The sequence below is a fragment of the Gymnogyps californianus genome, chromosome 6 (genome assembly GCF_018139145.2).
Source record: "Gymnogyps californianus isolate 813 chromosome 6, ASM1813914v2, whole genome shotgun sequence".
Classification (NCBI taxonomy): Eukaryota; Metazoa; Chordata; class Aves; order Accipitriformes; family Cathartidae; genus Gymnogyps; species Gymnogyps californianus.
Window position 1 is genome coordinate 23,754,226 of NC_059476.1, and position 16,342 is coordinate 23,770,567.

The 16,342-nt window shown below is 40.6% G+C and overlaps 1 protein-coding gene across 1 annotated transcript in view; it reads right to left on the bottom strand.

The window, feature by feature from the left end:
* Positions 1 to 3,843: 3,843 nt before the first annotated feature.
* Positions 3,844 to 16,342, bottom strand: part of USP54 (ubiquitin specific peptidase 54) — an 81,566-nt gene continuing 69,067 nt past the window's right edge. The window contains exons 19-24 of the mRNA XM_050898696.1: positions 15,366 to 15,558; positions 11,662 to 13,115; positions 9,165 to 9,283; positions 7,880 to 8,020; positions 6,155 to 6,341; positions 3,844 to 5,436 (exon numbers count right to left, since the gene is read on the bottom strand). Coding sequence (XP_050754653.1) covers positions 4,775 to 5,436; positions 6,155 to 6,341; positions 7,880 to 8,020; positions 9,165 to 9,283; positions 11,662 to 13,115; positions 15,366 to 15,558 — 2,756 coding nt within the window. The 3' untranslated portion in view covers positions 3,844 to 4,774. The remainder of the gene's footprint in view (positions 5,437 to 6,154; positions 6,342 to 7,879; positions 8,021 to 9,164; positions 9,284 to 11,661; positions 13,116 to 15,365; positions 15,559 to 16,342) is intronic.

Consider the following 16,342-nt stretch of genomic DNA (forward strand, 5'->3'; position numbering starts at 1 on the left):
TTTTTTTTTTTTGTAATTAGCAAGAGTTCTATGCTTGGAACTCCCTCAATTGAGCCACATAACAATTAACTGGTATAAATTTTGAGTAAAAAACCTGGAATGATAGATAACCCTAGATTGCCATCAAAACAATTTTGCCTTAGTAAGAAAGTTAAGCTAAAATTTAACAATACTAAATGATTCTTAGATTTATTACTAAAGTGCAACTTTATTGTACTTGCTTTTCTCATGTATTCATATTTAAAACTATTTTGATTAGTGATATATACACACATAAACCTTCTCAAGCCTATGATTCACTGGTGAATCATCTGGGACTGGGCCATCCTAAACTCAAGATAACCCTCCTTCAACAAACCTAATGTAAGTTAGTTTACAAATAGACACGTGATCATCTTATTCATGAGTATATTCAGTGCTTACTCACTCAAGAATGAATACCAAAACAATTTTATTGATGCCAATAAGGAAGTTTAGGTTTCTTCAGCTGAACTCATCCATTTGCATCTGCTTCCATAAATAAGCTAGCAAACATATTCAGTGTTCTGAAGTGACTGCATAGCTGGTCTTAGTTGGTAGTTTTCCATTAATAAAAAAGCAATCTTAAAAACATTTCCAAGTTATATTTTTTTGGTTTTAAAGGATAAAAAAATCCTTCACTGAACTAGAAGAATGACGCGGATAGAAAATAATTTCAGCAGTAGTGCAAGAGGACAAAAAAAAATAATCTAACATGCTTTTTCTAAAACATTTTCTGAAACTTTAAAGGTGACTCCATCAGTGATAGTAATGGTGAAAGAACTAGCATAAAAAGAGCATTACATATATCTAACTAGGCTTGAAAAGGTTCTGAACTATGCAGATAAAATGCTAGAGGCAGCAAGCACAGATGGATGAAAATCTCACACTTTTGCTTTTTGCCACCCATAGCGCTGAACAGGAGACAGCAGAGCAGTAGGAGACTCCAGAACACATCTAACTTAAGTGAGGTATTTGTAACACTCAAGCACGTTTTTATCTTTGCCCCAGCTAGCACACACACTAACTTAACCTACACTGTTTGCCCAGTGTCTATTTATACATACAGCAGTGGTATGTAAGTGTTTCTGCAGTTTCATTTACCATGGCACGAACATTATTAAAGACTCCTATAAAGAACATTGCCTACTCTCCACATCAGTCAATCTTCCCTTCTCAAAAGCTTCAGTGGCAGACTCGTGCCGAGGACGCTCTCTGCACAGCAATCTATCCATTAAAAGAAGGAAAGAAAATTCACAGACCAATTACTGCGTGTCCTTTGGAAAGACAGACACATTTGAAAGAAGAGATGTAATGCACACATTTTCTTTTGTCTTCTTCACCTGTCTGTCTGTTCCTTCCTACTCCAATCCACCCTCTTGCTCTTGTCTTCTGCTTTCCTCCTTCTCTTCTCCCCACACCCCTACACTGGCCCTCTCCCCAAATGACATTAGATACAAAAACTACATGACTGCCAGTTACCTGGAATCCTGCCTACACTTTATATATCCTACCCCAACCATCACTGGTAAGCCAATTTCAGCAATGTTAGCAATCATGGAAAACACCACTAGGACAGTTCCTTCCCTCTCCCCAAATTCCCTGCATTTTAACATGGGTGCAGCAGCCATTTTTTAGGAAGGACCAGGCACTTACCTTGCACTTTTGTAGCTCACTTCTCTAAAGCAGAGTGCATTTTGGTTAACTCACTAGTGCTGTACACTCCAGCACATACTCCATTTGAACAAATCTGCTGCTCAGCAGGTCCGAGTACGATTTCCATAAACAGTGTGCACAAACTCCGTTGCCTTCAAGAGAAGGAACTGCGCTAGGTAGTTCCTTTTCCATACACAGAAGGATTATATTTACACAAATTTGCCACTGCTAGAACACCAAGTTACTTTTCATTTTATTATTGCTCTTTTTTGCTCCCTACACAGCCGGTCTAAACGCATATTACAAATACAATGAGAGATCACACAAATATATGTATTTGTATGAGAACTGAACTTTATTTTTATGAGAACTGAAATTAAATTATTTTTTAAAGTAAATTTGAGTGTGTGTGGGTTTCACTTCACTTAATTCCATCCATTAACCTACTCTGCAGCCAGTGGCAGATACTTTACGAAGCAAGCCCCGGTCATGTTGCATCAAAGCTTACAAACTTTATAAACTCCAAGAAGACTGACTGTTCCAAAATAGCTGCTAAATTCCTTGTGGAAGCTCCCTCCTCGCCCTTCTTATAGGCAACAGTGAACTTTAATGAGCTATTAAACTAATACATAATTGATTTTTCTAGGGTTTAAATAGCCAATAAATATCATCGAAGAGACTTACAAGTTAGCAGTTAGTCAAATGAATTACAAGGTAAGTATTAACTTACTGACCTCGCTAAGACTTGCAGGCACAAGGTACAGATGAAGTAAAGGTATTTTTCCAGCTACACATTTTCTCCCATGTTAAATATATTGTCGAATCTACTTCAGTTTGTTTCTATTCTGATATATTAACATACTGCTTGGTAGGGAGGTATTTCAGAGGTTATGTCCCAACTTTTCCTTTTCAGGCCTCTGGTTGAGTTAATTTCATAGTAAGTAATTGATATACACAGGACATTTACAAAATAGTTTTGAAACCTGGAAGCTAGAACTATGACAATGGAATAAAAACAACAGTTCCCTTGAAAAGAAAAACTAGATACCACTGATGATTAAAATGAGTTGCATCAACTCAAGATTATTCTGCAGAGCTTTATGGAAGTGTATTTCCTCCTTCCCAGTAGCTAGGATTACAAGAAACAAAAAAATAAATCTAAGCATGCACATTTTCTTTATTTGCAAATGTTTCATACTCCATATTGATTCTTGAAGAGGCGACTTTGTATGTTATTTTGGCAGACTATGTTTTTAGATAATTGAGTTCAAGACTACTTAAGCCTCACTCTGCAACCTGAATTTTTTAGACCTGTAGGCAGGCAAAGTGTCAAATACTTAGCCATGTCCTCATTTGCATCCTGGGGCTACTGTAACTTTCTCCAACTGCTGAAGGTAACAAAAAGCTGAAAACAAACAGGGGCTCCTGTGAGGGGCTCTCCACACACACACACACACGCACAGGCACGTGCGCACGCACAGAGAGAGAGAGAGAGAGAGAGGAAAAGAAAGAAGCGTGCAACGTAATCCCAAATGTAACCCAAATGTAAAACACAATTTAGCACGAGGTAGTTACATGAGACTGTAACAATGACAGACGTAATAGCAATTATTTAGAAACAAGAAACAGAGAAATAACATTTATTAAAATGAATAAGACTCAATCTCAGACTAAATAGCAAAACCTGATGAAATTCTATCAAGCACTGAGGTGTAAAACATGCAATTAAAATGAAAACCCTCACCTAGAGCAACAGCGAGAGCAGGCTACCACGGAGTACCATGCACTAGAGGGCAGTCTAGACCTTCCACTGGCTGGCTGGGCTAGAACCACCACAGCTGCACTCCCACTCTCAATATAAGCATGTAACAGAACCCTCCACATTTTTAAACAACTTATAACCACCACACCTGAAAGCATCTGCAAGGGCAGGAGTGCAACTCTTACTAAAATGACACTTCTCACTACACCAATGACTTTTTCGTATAAGAGTCCTATCTGCACACACTACCATCTTGCACAGATTCTGTAGTTTTCCCTCCAACAAAGAAGTCTCAAAGTACTTTTCAAAGGACACTGTTAATTACTGTCCATTATGAGGGGAAAGTTAAGCACAGAGTAGTGATGAAACACATCAAATCCAGAGACAAAATTAGACATGTCCTCCAATCTAACTACATATTTATTACATAAACTTTGTTAATGAACCAGAATAAACAATTTACTCATGTTTGTTAGTGTATAAGAAAATAAATCAGCAGTTTCAGGCCAACTGATGCGTAAAGCCAAATAGCAAAGAAAGCTCATACACAGACAGGTAAATAGAACTATTTTCATAGATTTATTTGAAAAATACTTACAAAAGCAAGTATGTTTGACACTAAAATAGTTAAACTTATTCTGTGTTTACATTGGTGTAATTAAGCGTGCAGCATTAACAGTCTTTTCTGTTTGAAGCATTGTTAGTTTGCCTTAAGGAAATGGGGAAAATTCTGATTTACTGATGAACAGTGTCTCCCTGCCACTTCCTCAGCAGCAACTACAGCTGTGATCTCTGCCCAAGATCTCAGCACACTGAAAACTGGGTTTGCTTTATTAACTGCCAGCCTGCCAGGTACAGATTTACTAGAACCTGGAAGGTGGGTCAGTTGTTTTCCCCTAGGAAGGAACAGGAGAGCGGAAGGAGAGGAAAACAAAAGGATTGGTTTTTTTATGTGAAGAATTTACCAAAGCTACATTTCATGAAAAAGAGTCCTTAAAAATGTCCTTTTGTTAGTGGCCGTCTTCCTTCAAAACATGCGCATACTTCTGAACTTACCCGTAAACCAATGCCCCTGAAGCTTACCATTCCTAATAGCACTTTTTTGCTAGGAGAGGCCAGGACTAGAATAGCTAAGATTCCCCATCCAGACAGCAGTTCAGTAGTGTCAGAAATGAAATACAGTGCAATTAGTTTCCACGTACTGTATAGCTACATTTTAAGACAAAACTGGCACAGATACCGACTGAAAGAGTTTGCTGTCTCCATGTAATCCATGCTCTGGCAACAGCTATAGTCTGTTCACAGAGCGGTTTATTGGGGCACAGAGCAGATAGGATCTCACCAGCCGTTATTTTGCATGGTGCCAGTAGCTGCTGCTGCTGCTCGAGCCAGCATATTTCTGTGTGCCTCCGAAGCAGAAGAAAAAGTCCCATCCATCACATGCATTGGCAGCATTCGCCTTCTGCCAGGCTGAGGGGTGTAGCTGTTCTGTCGCCAGTCTTCTTCTGGGGGCATATCAACTCTCCTTGGACCCGGAGCCTTAACACAAGAAGGAGGCACAGGACAACCTTGAGAGGCACCGGGATCCCAGGAAGGCTCATGTGGTATTCTTAAAGTGCTGTAGTCTGTGCTGGCTGGTAGCCTGCAACCAATGGTGTAAGATTCATGCATTTGATGTTGTGAAGGCTGCTGGAGGAAGCCTTCCTGTAAACTCTTGCCTGGCTGGCCAGCATGTTTCCCCCAGAGCGTCGTTCGTTTATCTGGTAACGTGGCTGTTTGCCTGGCAGGGTAGCTTGTGTTCAGCCAACGGCCAGAGACACTTGATGCTCCACCTCCTAAATGCAGATTAACAAGAGGCTTTTGCCCCTGGGAGAGGGTGCCTTTGGGAGCACAAGGGAGACTCCCATAGCTCAGTGCCACACCTGGGTAGTCTTCACCTTGGAAAGCTTCACCCCTGTCAGGCACAACCAAAAGTTTCTGGATGATGTTCTTCTGATCTCCTGGGGGGGAAGGGAAAAAGGTTCACTTAGTTATATTTTTTGTTTCATCCTCTCAGAACTTTCAGCTGTGGCCAACAGGTGACAGAAGAAAAACGAAATCACTAGTACATCCAGTTACTGGTTGACATGCAATTCTGAACAAAAGCTAGCTGTACCCTTTCTAGCATTCACTTTCCTCACTGCATTTCCTCCTTATCCTACCATAGCTGCTGTCACAGACTTCAGATTTCTTTAATAGCCCTTGTGTCAACAAGGAGGAGCCCAAAAAAATATTTCAAGGCTGGTAGATCAAACTGGTTTTGATGGCTGTCACAGGGAAAATAATTCTCATGCAGGAATTAGTTATTTCTATTGGCACAATTACATGTGTGATTTGCTGGAATGAGTAGCTTGTGGAAGTACTCTCATAGATGACAAGGTGGTGGGTCTCACTACTTTTACACTAAAGAAAATACCTCACAAAGACGTGAATATGATTTTATATAAAGTCATCATAATATTTCCATAAAGATTATTCCCTTTTGTTATGCCCACTTAGCACGGAATCACAGAACAACTCAAAAGGGCAGAGAAGAAGAAAAAGAACGTGATCCGTCCTTCCAGATTTCTGGAGGAATTCAGGCAGATGGTGAAACATCATTATGAAAGATAAGATCTGAGGAGTTGTATTTCAGCAATATTTCTGATCATGAAGGAGGATGAAAAGTCCTGTGATTACCTGACAGTTTACGTGCCTTGCCCACCATGCTGGGCATCAGTACATCACGGGGTAGGTGCTGCACCTGGTTTGGGTTGTGCTGGGGATCAAAGGGAAACACAGGAGGATCATGGGGGAAAGGAAGGGAAGTGGAGCTGGAAGAACGGTGGCTGGTGTCCACTGGCACTTTCCTCATATTTGGTGCTTCCTTTTATAAAATGAGAAAGGAGAAGAAAAGAACATAAAATGATGAGTAAACACAGAGCTGGGTTGAATCAAGCAAAGATGGTGTTGATCCAAGGAAAGGGATGAGTCACCGGAACAAAAACATGCATCTGTATGTGAAAAAGAAGTACAAATAAGAACTGCATCAGTCCAGTAAGGCTCTTACTGCAGGGGTGGGCTACTTAGGAGGATCATTTGACTGGAAATATACCAAGGAGAAAAAGCCAAAACAAACACAAACCACTCATGGAGGCTTGGTTCACAACTGAATCCACAGAATGATGGCAGGCTAGTCAGCATTGGAACTACCATGCTACACAAGCCATGAAATAAAGAAGAGTATTGCTGATCCTTTCTTCCTATTTTCTAGCAGGCTTTACTGAAAGATCTGATTCCAGACTATGAACAGATTTACCTGTTGCAGCTGAAGTATTTACCAGTGCTGTACATTTCCCGCTGTTAGGAGGTACCTACTCCAAAGCAGGGATGGCTGAATGGCACGATAACAAACCATCACAGACTTGAGCCCAGTGACTAACTTGAAGAGTGGTGACATACAGCCATCCTATCGTCTGCTTCTACTGTGGGGATAAAAACCTTCAGCAGAGAGGGGAGGTCTTGGACAGCTAAAGGTTTTTAATTGCTTCTGCCAGCACCTCCAGGTACGTGTTAAAGCCCTCAACTAAAGCATGCTGAGGAGCAAACATTCGGAAGTTGACATATTCTTAGCTTATGGTACACAGCAGAAAGACAGAATCAGGCCAACCAGTCTAAAGAACTGATTTTGCAGCTGAGACTCTTCTGCACTTATTATGCAGTTGGTTTCAAATCAAAACTTAAGCACAGTTTGCAAAACATTCAAGCCAAGCCAAACCTTCACATTTTATCTGGCTATGTTGCTAAACACCAACAATAATCTGTTACTGTTTTCCTCACTGGCAGTTTTAACTTGCACCTAAAACTACTTAACAGAGATAACAAAGGGGGAAAAAAAAAAAAAAAAAAAAATCAATCTCCCTATTTTTAGTTACTTCCTGTATGTAACTGGCTGCATGTTATGTACCAAGTCTTGAATTGTCTCCCCTTTATGCTTACTTTTACTCTCTAAAAATGCTACTTGCTGAATATACCCACAAGAGTACAAACTTTCACATGGTTAGTGGTGTCTTTTTAAAATTATAGGTGTATTAGAAGCTGTCTTGAAAAATACTCTAAGTCAACTGAAAAAAATGTTTAAACTGGACATCTTTGTATACTGGCAAGTAATATTAGCTCACATGCTTATCAGCTGCAGCAGGTACTACTCTGCAACGACTCCTGAAGAAGATGGCTTTGTTACTTAAATAAAAGCTCATTCTTCTTCCAAAAAGAGAACAAAAATTCACAAAGACAAGCTTTCATCATGGCATATTATTCAGTTGTCTGCTGTCTTGTTTGTTAACTGCTAAATGCAGACAGAGAAAACAGCAACCCTACACACAGATGATAGCTCTTTGGAAAGCTGCACATCATTCTACTTACAAAACTGTGAGAAGAGACCAAGGTCTCTTCTCTGTTTGAGATGACTGTCCCACTGAGACTGCGAGCAACGCGACGGAAATTCTCTGCACTGTACATTTCCTCCTCTTCTGGTTCCCTACTATGTTCTCTGGTATACATGACCTGCAGACAATATCACATGTTTCAGAAAAGGCTCTCCATAATATCAATTTTGTGTAATAATTATAGGGAAGAGATCAATATAAATCTAGTAGACTGTACTTCAGTGAAACTCCATGACCTTTTCTTTTTTTGAAATCCTTCATTCAGGTGCTACCTTGAAAACTTAAAGTAAATGGGTCTGTTCGGATCTGGTGATTAAAAAGTATTATTCCTTATAGTCTTTCTTTCTTTAGTTTCTTTCTTTCTTTCTTTCACAAATACACTGATTTGTCTACGTAAGATTCATTCTTTTATAAATATCTAAAGCCAGAACAAAAAGACTCTACTGGGATGAATCTGCCTAAAGGACTGACTGCTGCTACAGGCATCGCTGCCCCTGTAGAGATAATCATGGCTGCCGCTGACAGCCATCCTATGATAAAGTACTACAGTCTTCCCATAACCAAAAAAAATCTAGGATTATTTGATGAGTGCTGGAAGCTTGTTAATCTTATGTTAGCAAGGGAAACGTTTATTCCTTCTTTCTTTTCCTCTGTTTTGTATAAGCAAGACCATTTAAGCTCCCTTTAATGAGTATGAAAGTACTATAGGAAATGTCATTTCCCCTTGAAAATACTTGTATGTTTTCACGTACAGGCACTGATATGCAACTGCCAGTTATTTGAACAGTTTCTCCCCAGAAAAAAAGAAAAAGCATCTTCTCCCACTCTGAGGTGACCAACTACCAACTGCAGCAAATACCAAATTATCCCCCACTTTCAAAATATGTAGTGACACAGTTTAAAAAATAAAAAGTCTGTGCCCCTGCAAGTGGTAACATCAAGAAGCAGTTATCCAAAGTTGTGATGCAAGGCAGTTCATGTCAATATGTTCAGAGAGACTACATCTTAAACTTTTCAGGGATATGTTCCTCAAAGTCAGCATTTAGATAATTTGATTGCGTGCAAACTGCATGTAGCGTGAGTCACGCATTTTTTCGCTAAGTAATCCTGAGCTATGCTGCACTTAAAATTCTCTCTAACATTAGTATCAATGACCCCAGTACCTCTTTCATAACATATTCCACTTCTCCCATTGTAAATTATTTCACTTGCACAGGCCAAGCCCTTCCCCCTCTAGCACATCTTAAGTAACAACATGTCACCTTGGAGACAGAAGAGACAGCGGATCCACACAGACTGCGCTCGATCTCTGCTGTTGGGGTTTTCGAGAGACCCATGCCAGCTGTAGCATGCAGCTTCCTCACATTCAGGTTCGCAGAGACTGGGAAGGAAAATGCTATGGTTAAATTCAATGCTTGCTTGCACGTTATGGCCCATTTCTGACTACCTTAGGTCTGACTCCAGCAAAGACAGACAGACTATACACACAGAACGAGAAGTCATCAGAGATCCTTTGAACATTAATACATAAACTAACTCCCAACATTTCAAGGGGAGACAGTCTATCAGGATACTCAAGCCTGCTTCACTTGCCCTTTTGCAGGCTTCTGGGGAGCAGTTAATTGAACTATTTAAGAGTTAAATGATTTAATTGCACACCAGCACTTGTTTGATACAGAGGTGAGATAGTTTAGGGGGCCTAAAGGGACACAAAATCAGCTACCAGGAGCAAGTTACCTAAAGTTACTTGGGATAAACAAGACTCATCAGCTTTAAGTTCCCCACACATTCACCTGCTTGTTCCCACCCAATGCTACAGTTTGTCAGCCATTTGTTGTGCTGGTTAAATACTTAAAAAGTGTTATATTTAACTAGGATTGCTACAGTTACTTCACTTCAGTGTGATCCCCACCAACCAGTTATAATCCTAAAATTTCTCATGGAATAGAGAGGCAGATCAATGGCCTAATAAAAATGGTCACAGGGAATCTCTCTATAAAGGAAGAAAGGTGATGTGCTGGTAACAACATTTTCTGCATTGAGGTGGCATTTGGAGGATCAGGTCTTTGCTTTAATCTGTTGTAAAGCTCCAGTAATGAAACAGAGGCATTTTCACTATGACTCTGAATGCAAAGGTCTGACAAAACCAGTTGATATGGGGCAGAAAGCTTAAACAGCATTTGCAAATGAATAGGTAATCCAAGATAAAAGTGAGAAAGAGCTGTCCTAGACCCACTCAGGTGTTTTTCATCCAGTTCATCACAGTAGATGCACTGGTTCAAACTTTTTGGTTTTATACAGAATTTGCAGAGCTTAGGAAGAAACATCTGAAAGTCACACCAAACCAGAAGTAAAGATCTCAAACACAAACTTCACTTTAGAAGAATATCCATCTCTCATATCTCTTATATATGTAGTGGGAAAATAGGCAAGAAAAGTATCAGCATAAGAAACAGGGTGTTTGATGACAGAACTCTGAAGCTCCAGCTAACACTAAAGCAACTGGGCTTTATCCTGTTAGATTTCCAGAAAGAGCTTCCAAAAATCAGTAAGCTAAGTAGGAACACATAAGACCTTCTGATTCAAGTCCATGCAAGAGATTATCTGCAAAGCTGTGAGGTCAGATCTTGCCTAACTCTGAAAGAAAACCGAAAGGACAACAAACAGGAAATGGCCACCTTCGGATGCGTCACCTGGTCTGCCAGTGGACTGCAAGACAAGAGAGTTTCATAGAAAACTTGAGCTGTTGAATAAAAACCTGTTCAAGAGTTTACTGCAGTATTCACTCTGGTCACAGCCAGGCTTGATTTGTCAGGAACGATGGAGGCTCCACCTCCATGGGTGCAGGGCAGGGGAAAACCCGTCTTGTGTATGTATTGCAATATATGTCACATATATACATCTATCTCACTTTGGTACCCATCAAGTTTCAGGCTGCTTTGTATTTAACCAGAAAATTCGTAGCTCTAATGCTATGGCATGGATCATAAAGAAATTTGCTTCACTTGTGCTAAGCAGAGAATCAAGGTTGCCCTATCTCAGGCAGGAGATTAGATCAGCTTAAGTGGAACCGGACTGCCGTCATCAGACTAACTGAATGTCTCCAGCAACAGCTGGATGTTCTCACCAACAGCAACAGAATCTGTTCGTTTTCTTTCGGCACCGACTAATCCACAAGATCTCAAGGATCTTAGTGCAGATTGTGTATCCTCAGTGCTGCTTTCACAAGTAACTTTCCAGAACTTGAAGCAGGTAGTCCTTAGTAAAACACAAGTTCAACTCTCATAGATCTGGAAACACTTTCAAAAGTTATTCCCCTCAACCAGGTACAGACTAAGTTCTCAAATACAATACAATCAGTTAAAATTCACAAATGTGGAGAACATCAACTTTGGGCATAGAAACATTTTAATAAATTCCAGAGGTCATGTAGGACTTTCAAACAGCAAAATTCAGCAGCCTGACCTAAGCAGCTAGCCCCCTACTTGAAAACAGGATCAATTATTTCTATGTTACTCTTAACAGATGTTGCTCTTCGTTTGCCAAGATCAACAGCTACTCTGCAGTCTCCCCAGGCAGTGCTATCACGCTGCTTCTCTACCTACATAGTCAGAATGTTTTCAAAGTCCACAGCCTGAATCTTTCTGCATCTGTGCACAAATTCATGCCCATTTAACTAAATTGACTGGAAAACGTACCTTCACCTATATTGGAGTACATAGGCAGGTCAACCAAGAAAAATAGCTGCATCATTCTTACCTGATTGGTCAAATGGATACCTAGCACTGTCCTGTCTTCCCAAGAAAGGCCTAGTGGCCTGAGATGCCTGCAGACTAGTCTGATACAGGGATTCCAGTTCTGAGAGCTCCTGTTCTGTGTCTTGATTCCACTGTGGATGCAGATGTACTGGGATCCTGCTCAAGTCATCTCCAACTGCTCTCTGATCAGAAAGGGGTGGACTCCTCCCAGGTACAGGAAGCCATTCAGTATTCTTATTAGCCTTCTGAGAACTGTAATACCTAGTAACATTATCCACCCAACGGTCCACAGGCATAGAGGCAACCATACTAGTAGCTCCATCATCCACCTGTTTCATTCCTCCATCATGACAGTGCCTTTCCAGGTAGGGTGCAGGGTCTGCTATATTCTGTCCACCTCTTCTACACAGCTCTTCACTGTGAGAACAAATACTCTTAGAAGCAACGTGTTGGGCACTAAAACCCTCCAAAGAAACTACCCCATCCCTAATATCCACAGTTGAGTGTAAATTTTCAGAAGACTGGTTTTTGTTCTCTTGGTTTTGATGGATTAGCTGTCTGTAATCAGAGGATGAAGGGTTGATGAAAGATTTTTGTGTTAACTTTGGAGGCTTCTCATCCTGACACACTGCAGCAATCCAGCCTTTTTCATGAGTACCTTTTCTCTGGGAGACTGCATGCATTTTCTGAAACTGCTCTGCCAAGGAGCGAACATGTCCCTTTGTACTAAAAGCCTCAGATTTGCAGCCTTCTGCTGTGCCATATTCATCCTGCGAGGGTAATAAAATCTCATGGCTGTTTGCTCTGGAGTACTTATTTGTTTTCTGCAAAGGATCCAAGGAGCACTGCCGTGTAGGGGATGAAGTTGCAGGGGTCATTGCATGATAGGCCCCTAAATGATCAATGCTGGGTCGCACTGGAGAGCTTGCAAGTTTGGAACAAGGACTGTGCTGGCTGTCCTTTTCAGGAGATGCTGGTTGTGGTGGATGTGGACAGGGAAACAGTGTAGGCAAAGACCCAGAGTTTACTGTGTTAGCCTTGGATTTGTACTGAGGTGTGAGAATAGGCATTATGTTATGAACCTCTTCTAACTTGCTGCTACCGCAGCATTCCCTATAGTCTTTTGGCCCTGTGGCTGTAGTGTCAGCAAATTCCACACTATGGTGGGCATCATTCTCAGTTCTTGCAGACCTCTCTGCCAACCCTTGCCTATAGAGAAAAGAGGGAACTTGGTCATGAAAATCAGCAGAAGCAGACTGGAAGTTTGGAGAGATCCTGTTGGATGGATTGCTTTCAGAAGGGGGCAAGGAGGAAGACTCTGGATATAATGATGAGTGCAATTCATGGCAGGAAGCAGGTGGGTGGAAGAAAGAACTGGACCCAAATTCCACTTCTTTGTTGGGTTCCAGTGGTACCTCCTGGCTCAGCAGTACTTGGAGCGGGCCAGTCTGTTCACTAAAACACACAGAAGGGTAAATGATTAGCAGTAGTCATTGCTTACGTTTATCCCTAGGGTACAGAACTTGCACTAGATGACATACACCTCAACACACTTTTCTTTGCTAACTGTATTCTGATGAAGACTTTGCATTAATTCAGTAGATACATACATGTTAGTCCTTTGCTTCTAACCCTGATTTCCTACTATAACTGATCTACTGAGTCCATTTCATATTTTTAAGAGTATTTTGCTACAGTTAGGCTCTATATAAAGTATTCCTGTACAGCACCCTAGGCACTTTAACCAGCAGACTGAGCGTGTGAGTAGGGATAACTGTAAGAATAGTAAAAACAGCATTTATATAAAATAACTGTTTCCAACATTAACATCTTAGATATTTTTGAAAATACTTTGGACACGTTCATGATCTGAACGTGAACTGACAGTATTTCCATAAGGTGTCCTCTCTCCAGGCAACTTCATGAAGAATGACCTGACAAATGGAAGGAACAGGTTGAAATTTCTCTCATATCATCTTTGTATTCTGATCTTTGAGATATTTATCCAACACTTTAAATAAAGTTCAAGCTAAATATATAACTATTATTTTGTAATAATTTGTATTCTAAGTATACGTCTAAAAAATAATTTGTTTTCTTTTACGTACCAATGCAAGACAATTATATCCTTGGGTCATACATGTCCTTGGCATTTTTCTGCATTTAGTTAGCATTTTAATATGCAGACAGAAAAACCAGTACCAAGTCCATGTGCCTGTGAGAAAATGACAGGCTACAAACAGCTCCAACAGAGAACTTAAGGAAACTGTAACATCATTGCTTTGTTTCCTCCTTGAGATGCATAGAATGAAAGTTATCATGAAGACCTAGTTGATATGTGTAGCAGAATGACCTTGTCTGTGAGTAATCGCAAACTTTGCACTGTCTACAGTGTTATTTATATCAAAGCAAGAGTACAGAACTCTGGCTATGAATAGATTCTTTTCATTGGCTGCAATATTAACATTTGGTTGGATATAACTTTTTGCAAAGGTAATGTTCTTTTCACAGAGCAGCAGTGAGCAAGTTCAGCATTAACAAAATTAGTTTAGAAAGTTCCTTCCTTTCATTTTCTTAGAATCTGCCAAAATGCATAATTGGGGCTCTGCATTTCTCCTGTAAAAGAGGATATAATGGACCCCTGATTGACAAAAAGATCAGCTCTCATTACATATAATTCAGCTACTGCAGGAAAAGAAAAGAACATTATGAACTATAGCCTGTCAGGTGTGCAAATTAACTGAGTTTTAGTATATAGCTGTATGTGGCATTTTAAAAAAAGGAAAAGAAAAAGGATTCTCATCTGAAATTTCATCCAAGCTTCTGATAATACAACATGTAAGAAAAGGGAGAGGGAGGAAAAGGAACAGTTCAAGAAACAGCCTAGAAATTGGATAGGGATGGTCTAGTGCTAGGAGGGAATGGCATGGGAAGAAAGAAGGATTAAGCTGCATGCTAAAGAGGGTAGGAAGAAAGGATCAGTTACAGCAGAGAGTTAATTATGCTATAGTTAAAGTCAGTATGGAAGAAAGAATCATGAAGAGACACTGAAGAGGCTGCTAAGCCAGGCTACAGGATCCTGGGAAGCACAGAAAGAAAATGAAGAATGATACAGCATCAGGGAGAGTAGTCAAGGTGACAGGATCAGGATCTGGATCCAAGAGTTGTACCAGTGCACCACTAGAGAAGTGGACTAGAAAGAAAAGATCAGTGTACTCGACACTTTTCAAACTACAGAGCACTAGTACCCTGGTTGCTGTTCCCAACATAAAAGCAATTATAGCAAGATTTTTACTGTAGTACACTCTTTTACTGACTGAATCCTGAAACGGCTCCTGATTATAAACTGTTGCACATTTCATCCTAACACACGCCCCCTTTTTAGCCAGGTTATTGTCTATTGTATTCTTTCTCTTGGTGCAGAAAACATCGATGCTGCCAGGCACTGACTGCTACAATTCTCTGTCACAGATCACATTTTGAACACATGCACATTGAACTAGTCTATAAAGACTGGGGGGGCGGGGGGAAAGGGGGTAGTTGACTGTCTTATAATAGGATTTAACGTAAAGAAGAAAGGAATAGGGAGTAACACTGTAGGATGTGGACTATCCAGGGGAATATATATAGTTTGCTATTTCTTTCCAGACTGCACTGCTCATAGATGCAGCTCAGATCTGGGTCTAGGTGATACACTTGGACTACCTTGTAGACTGGGCCATGGTGCCGCCCTGTGGTGGGTGGCAGGTTGGCGGCGGCAGCGGCTGCGATGGCTGTTGGTGCTGCATGCGATCCTGGAGGCTCCGGGCTTTTCGGATACTGATTTGCAGCTTCTTATCGACTAGGGCTCTGCTGTGAGTGCTAGCGCTGGCATCATGCATGGCAAGTCTTAGTTTAGCTAAAATGCAAAAGAAAACATAGCAGAAAACAAACAGAAAAAAGGAATAAAATTGAAAAAGAAAAAAAAAGAAAAAAGATGCAGCAAGAACATAAAACATGGACCATGCAAATACTGCCACAGAAGAGTTCACAAGGATGCTATTGTTTCCATTAATGCACATTCAGCTTAGCCAGGTGTCCAAACACGTTAATTGAAACTAAACCAAAATAAAGTAAAAAAAAAAAAAAAATTATCCATGTTTTAGCCCAACTTCTCATCCCCTTCACACAGGCTCTTTCCAACCCTACCACATTGATGCTTCATTCTGTCATCTACCCTTCTCCTGTATATCTGGGACTCCCTTTATGTGCAGGAATACCCAGCTGGGATTTGAGATTCAGCATATACCTTGCTGGAATGGAAGCTAATAGAGCTATCACAACAGCTGTATGCTGTGCCCCTTATTCTGCAGTCCATAAGAGCCAATTTCTAAATGCAAATGCACAGGAGCTACCCACTCTGTCTGCAGCCATTCTATACAGACAGAGGGGAGCATGGGGTGAGACAGCCAGCCAGTCATAATGGAAAAAGACCGAAAATAAAATGAAATCACATAGCACACATTCTCAAAGGTCACAATGCATTTAAGCACTTCAATGTCCTAATGCTTTTTTCTTCATGAAAGTCAGGTACAGCATAGCTCATTTCTGCTAATCCAGAGGACTCGAGTGGGCTACCATTTTCTTCCTACTACACCCTCCATGAGAAACAGGGGAGCTTAATGCACTTCGTAATTTGGCCT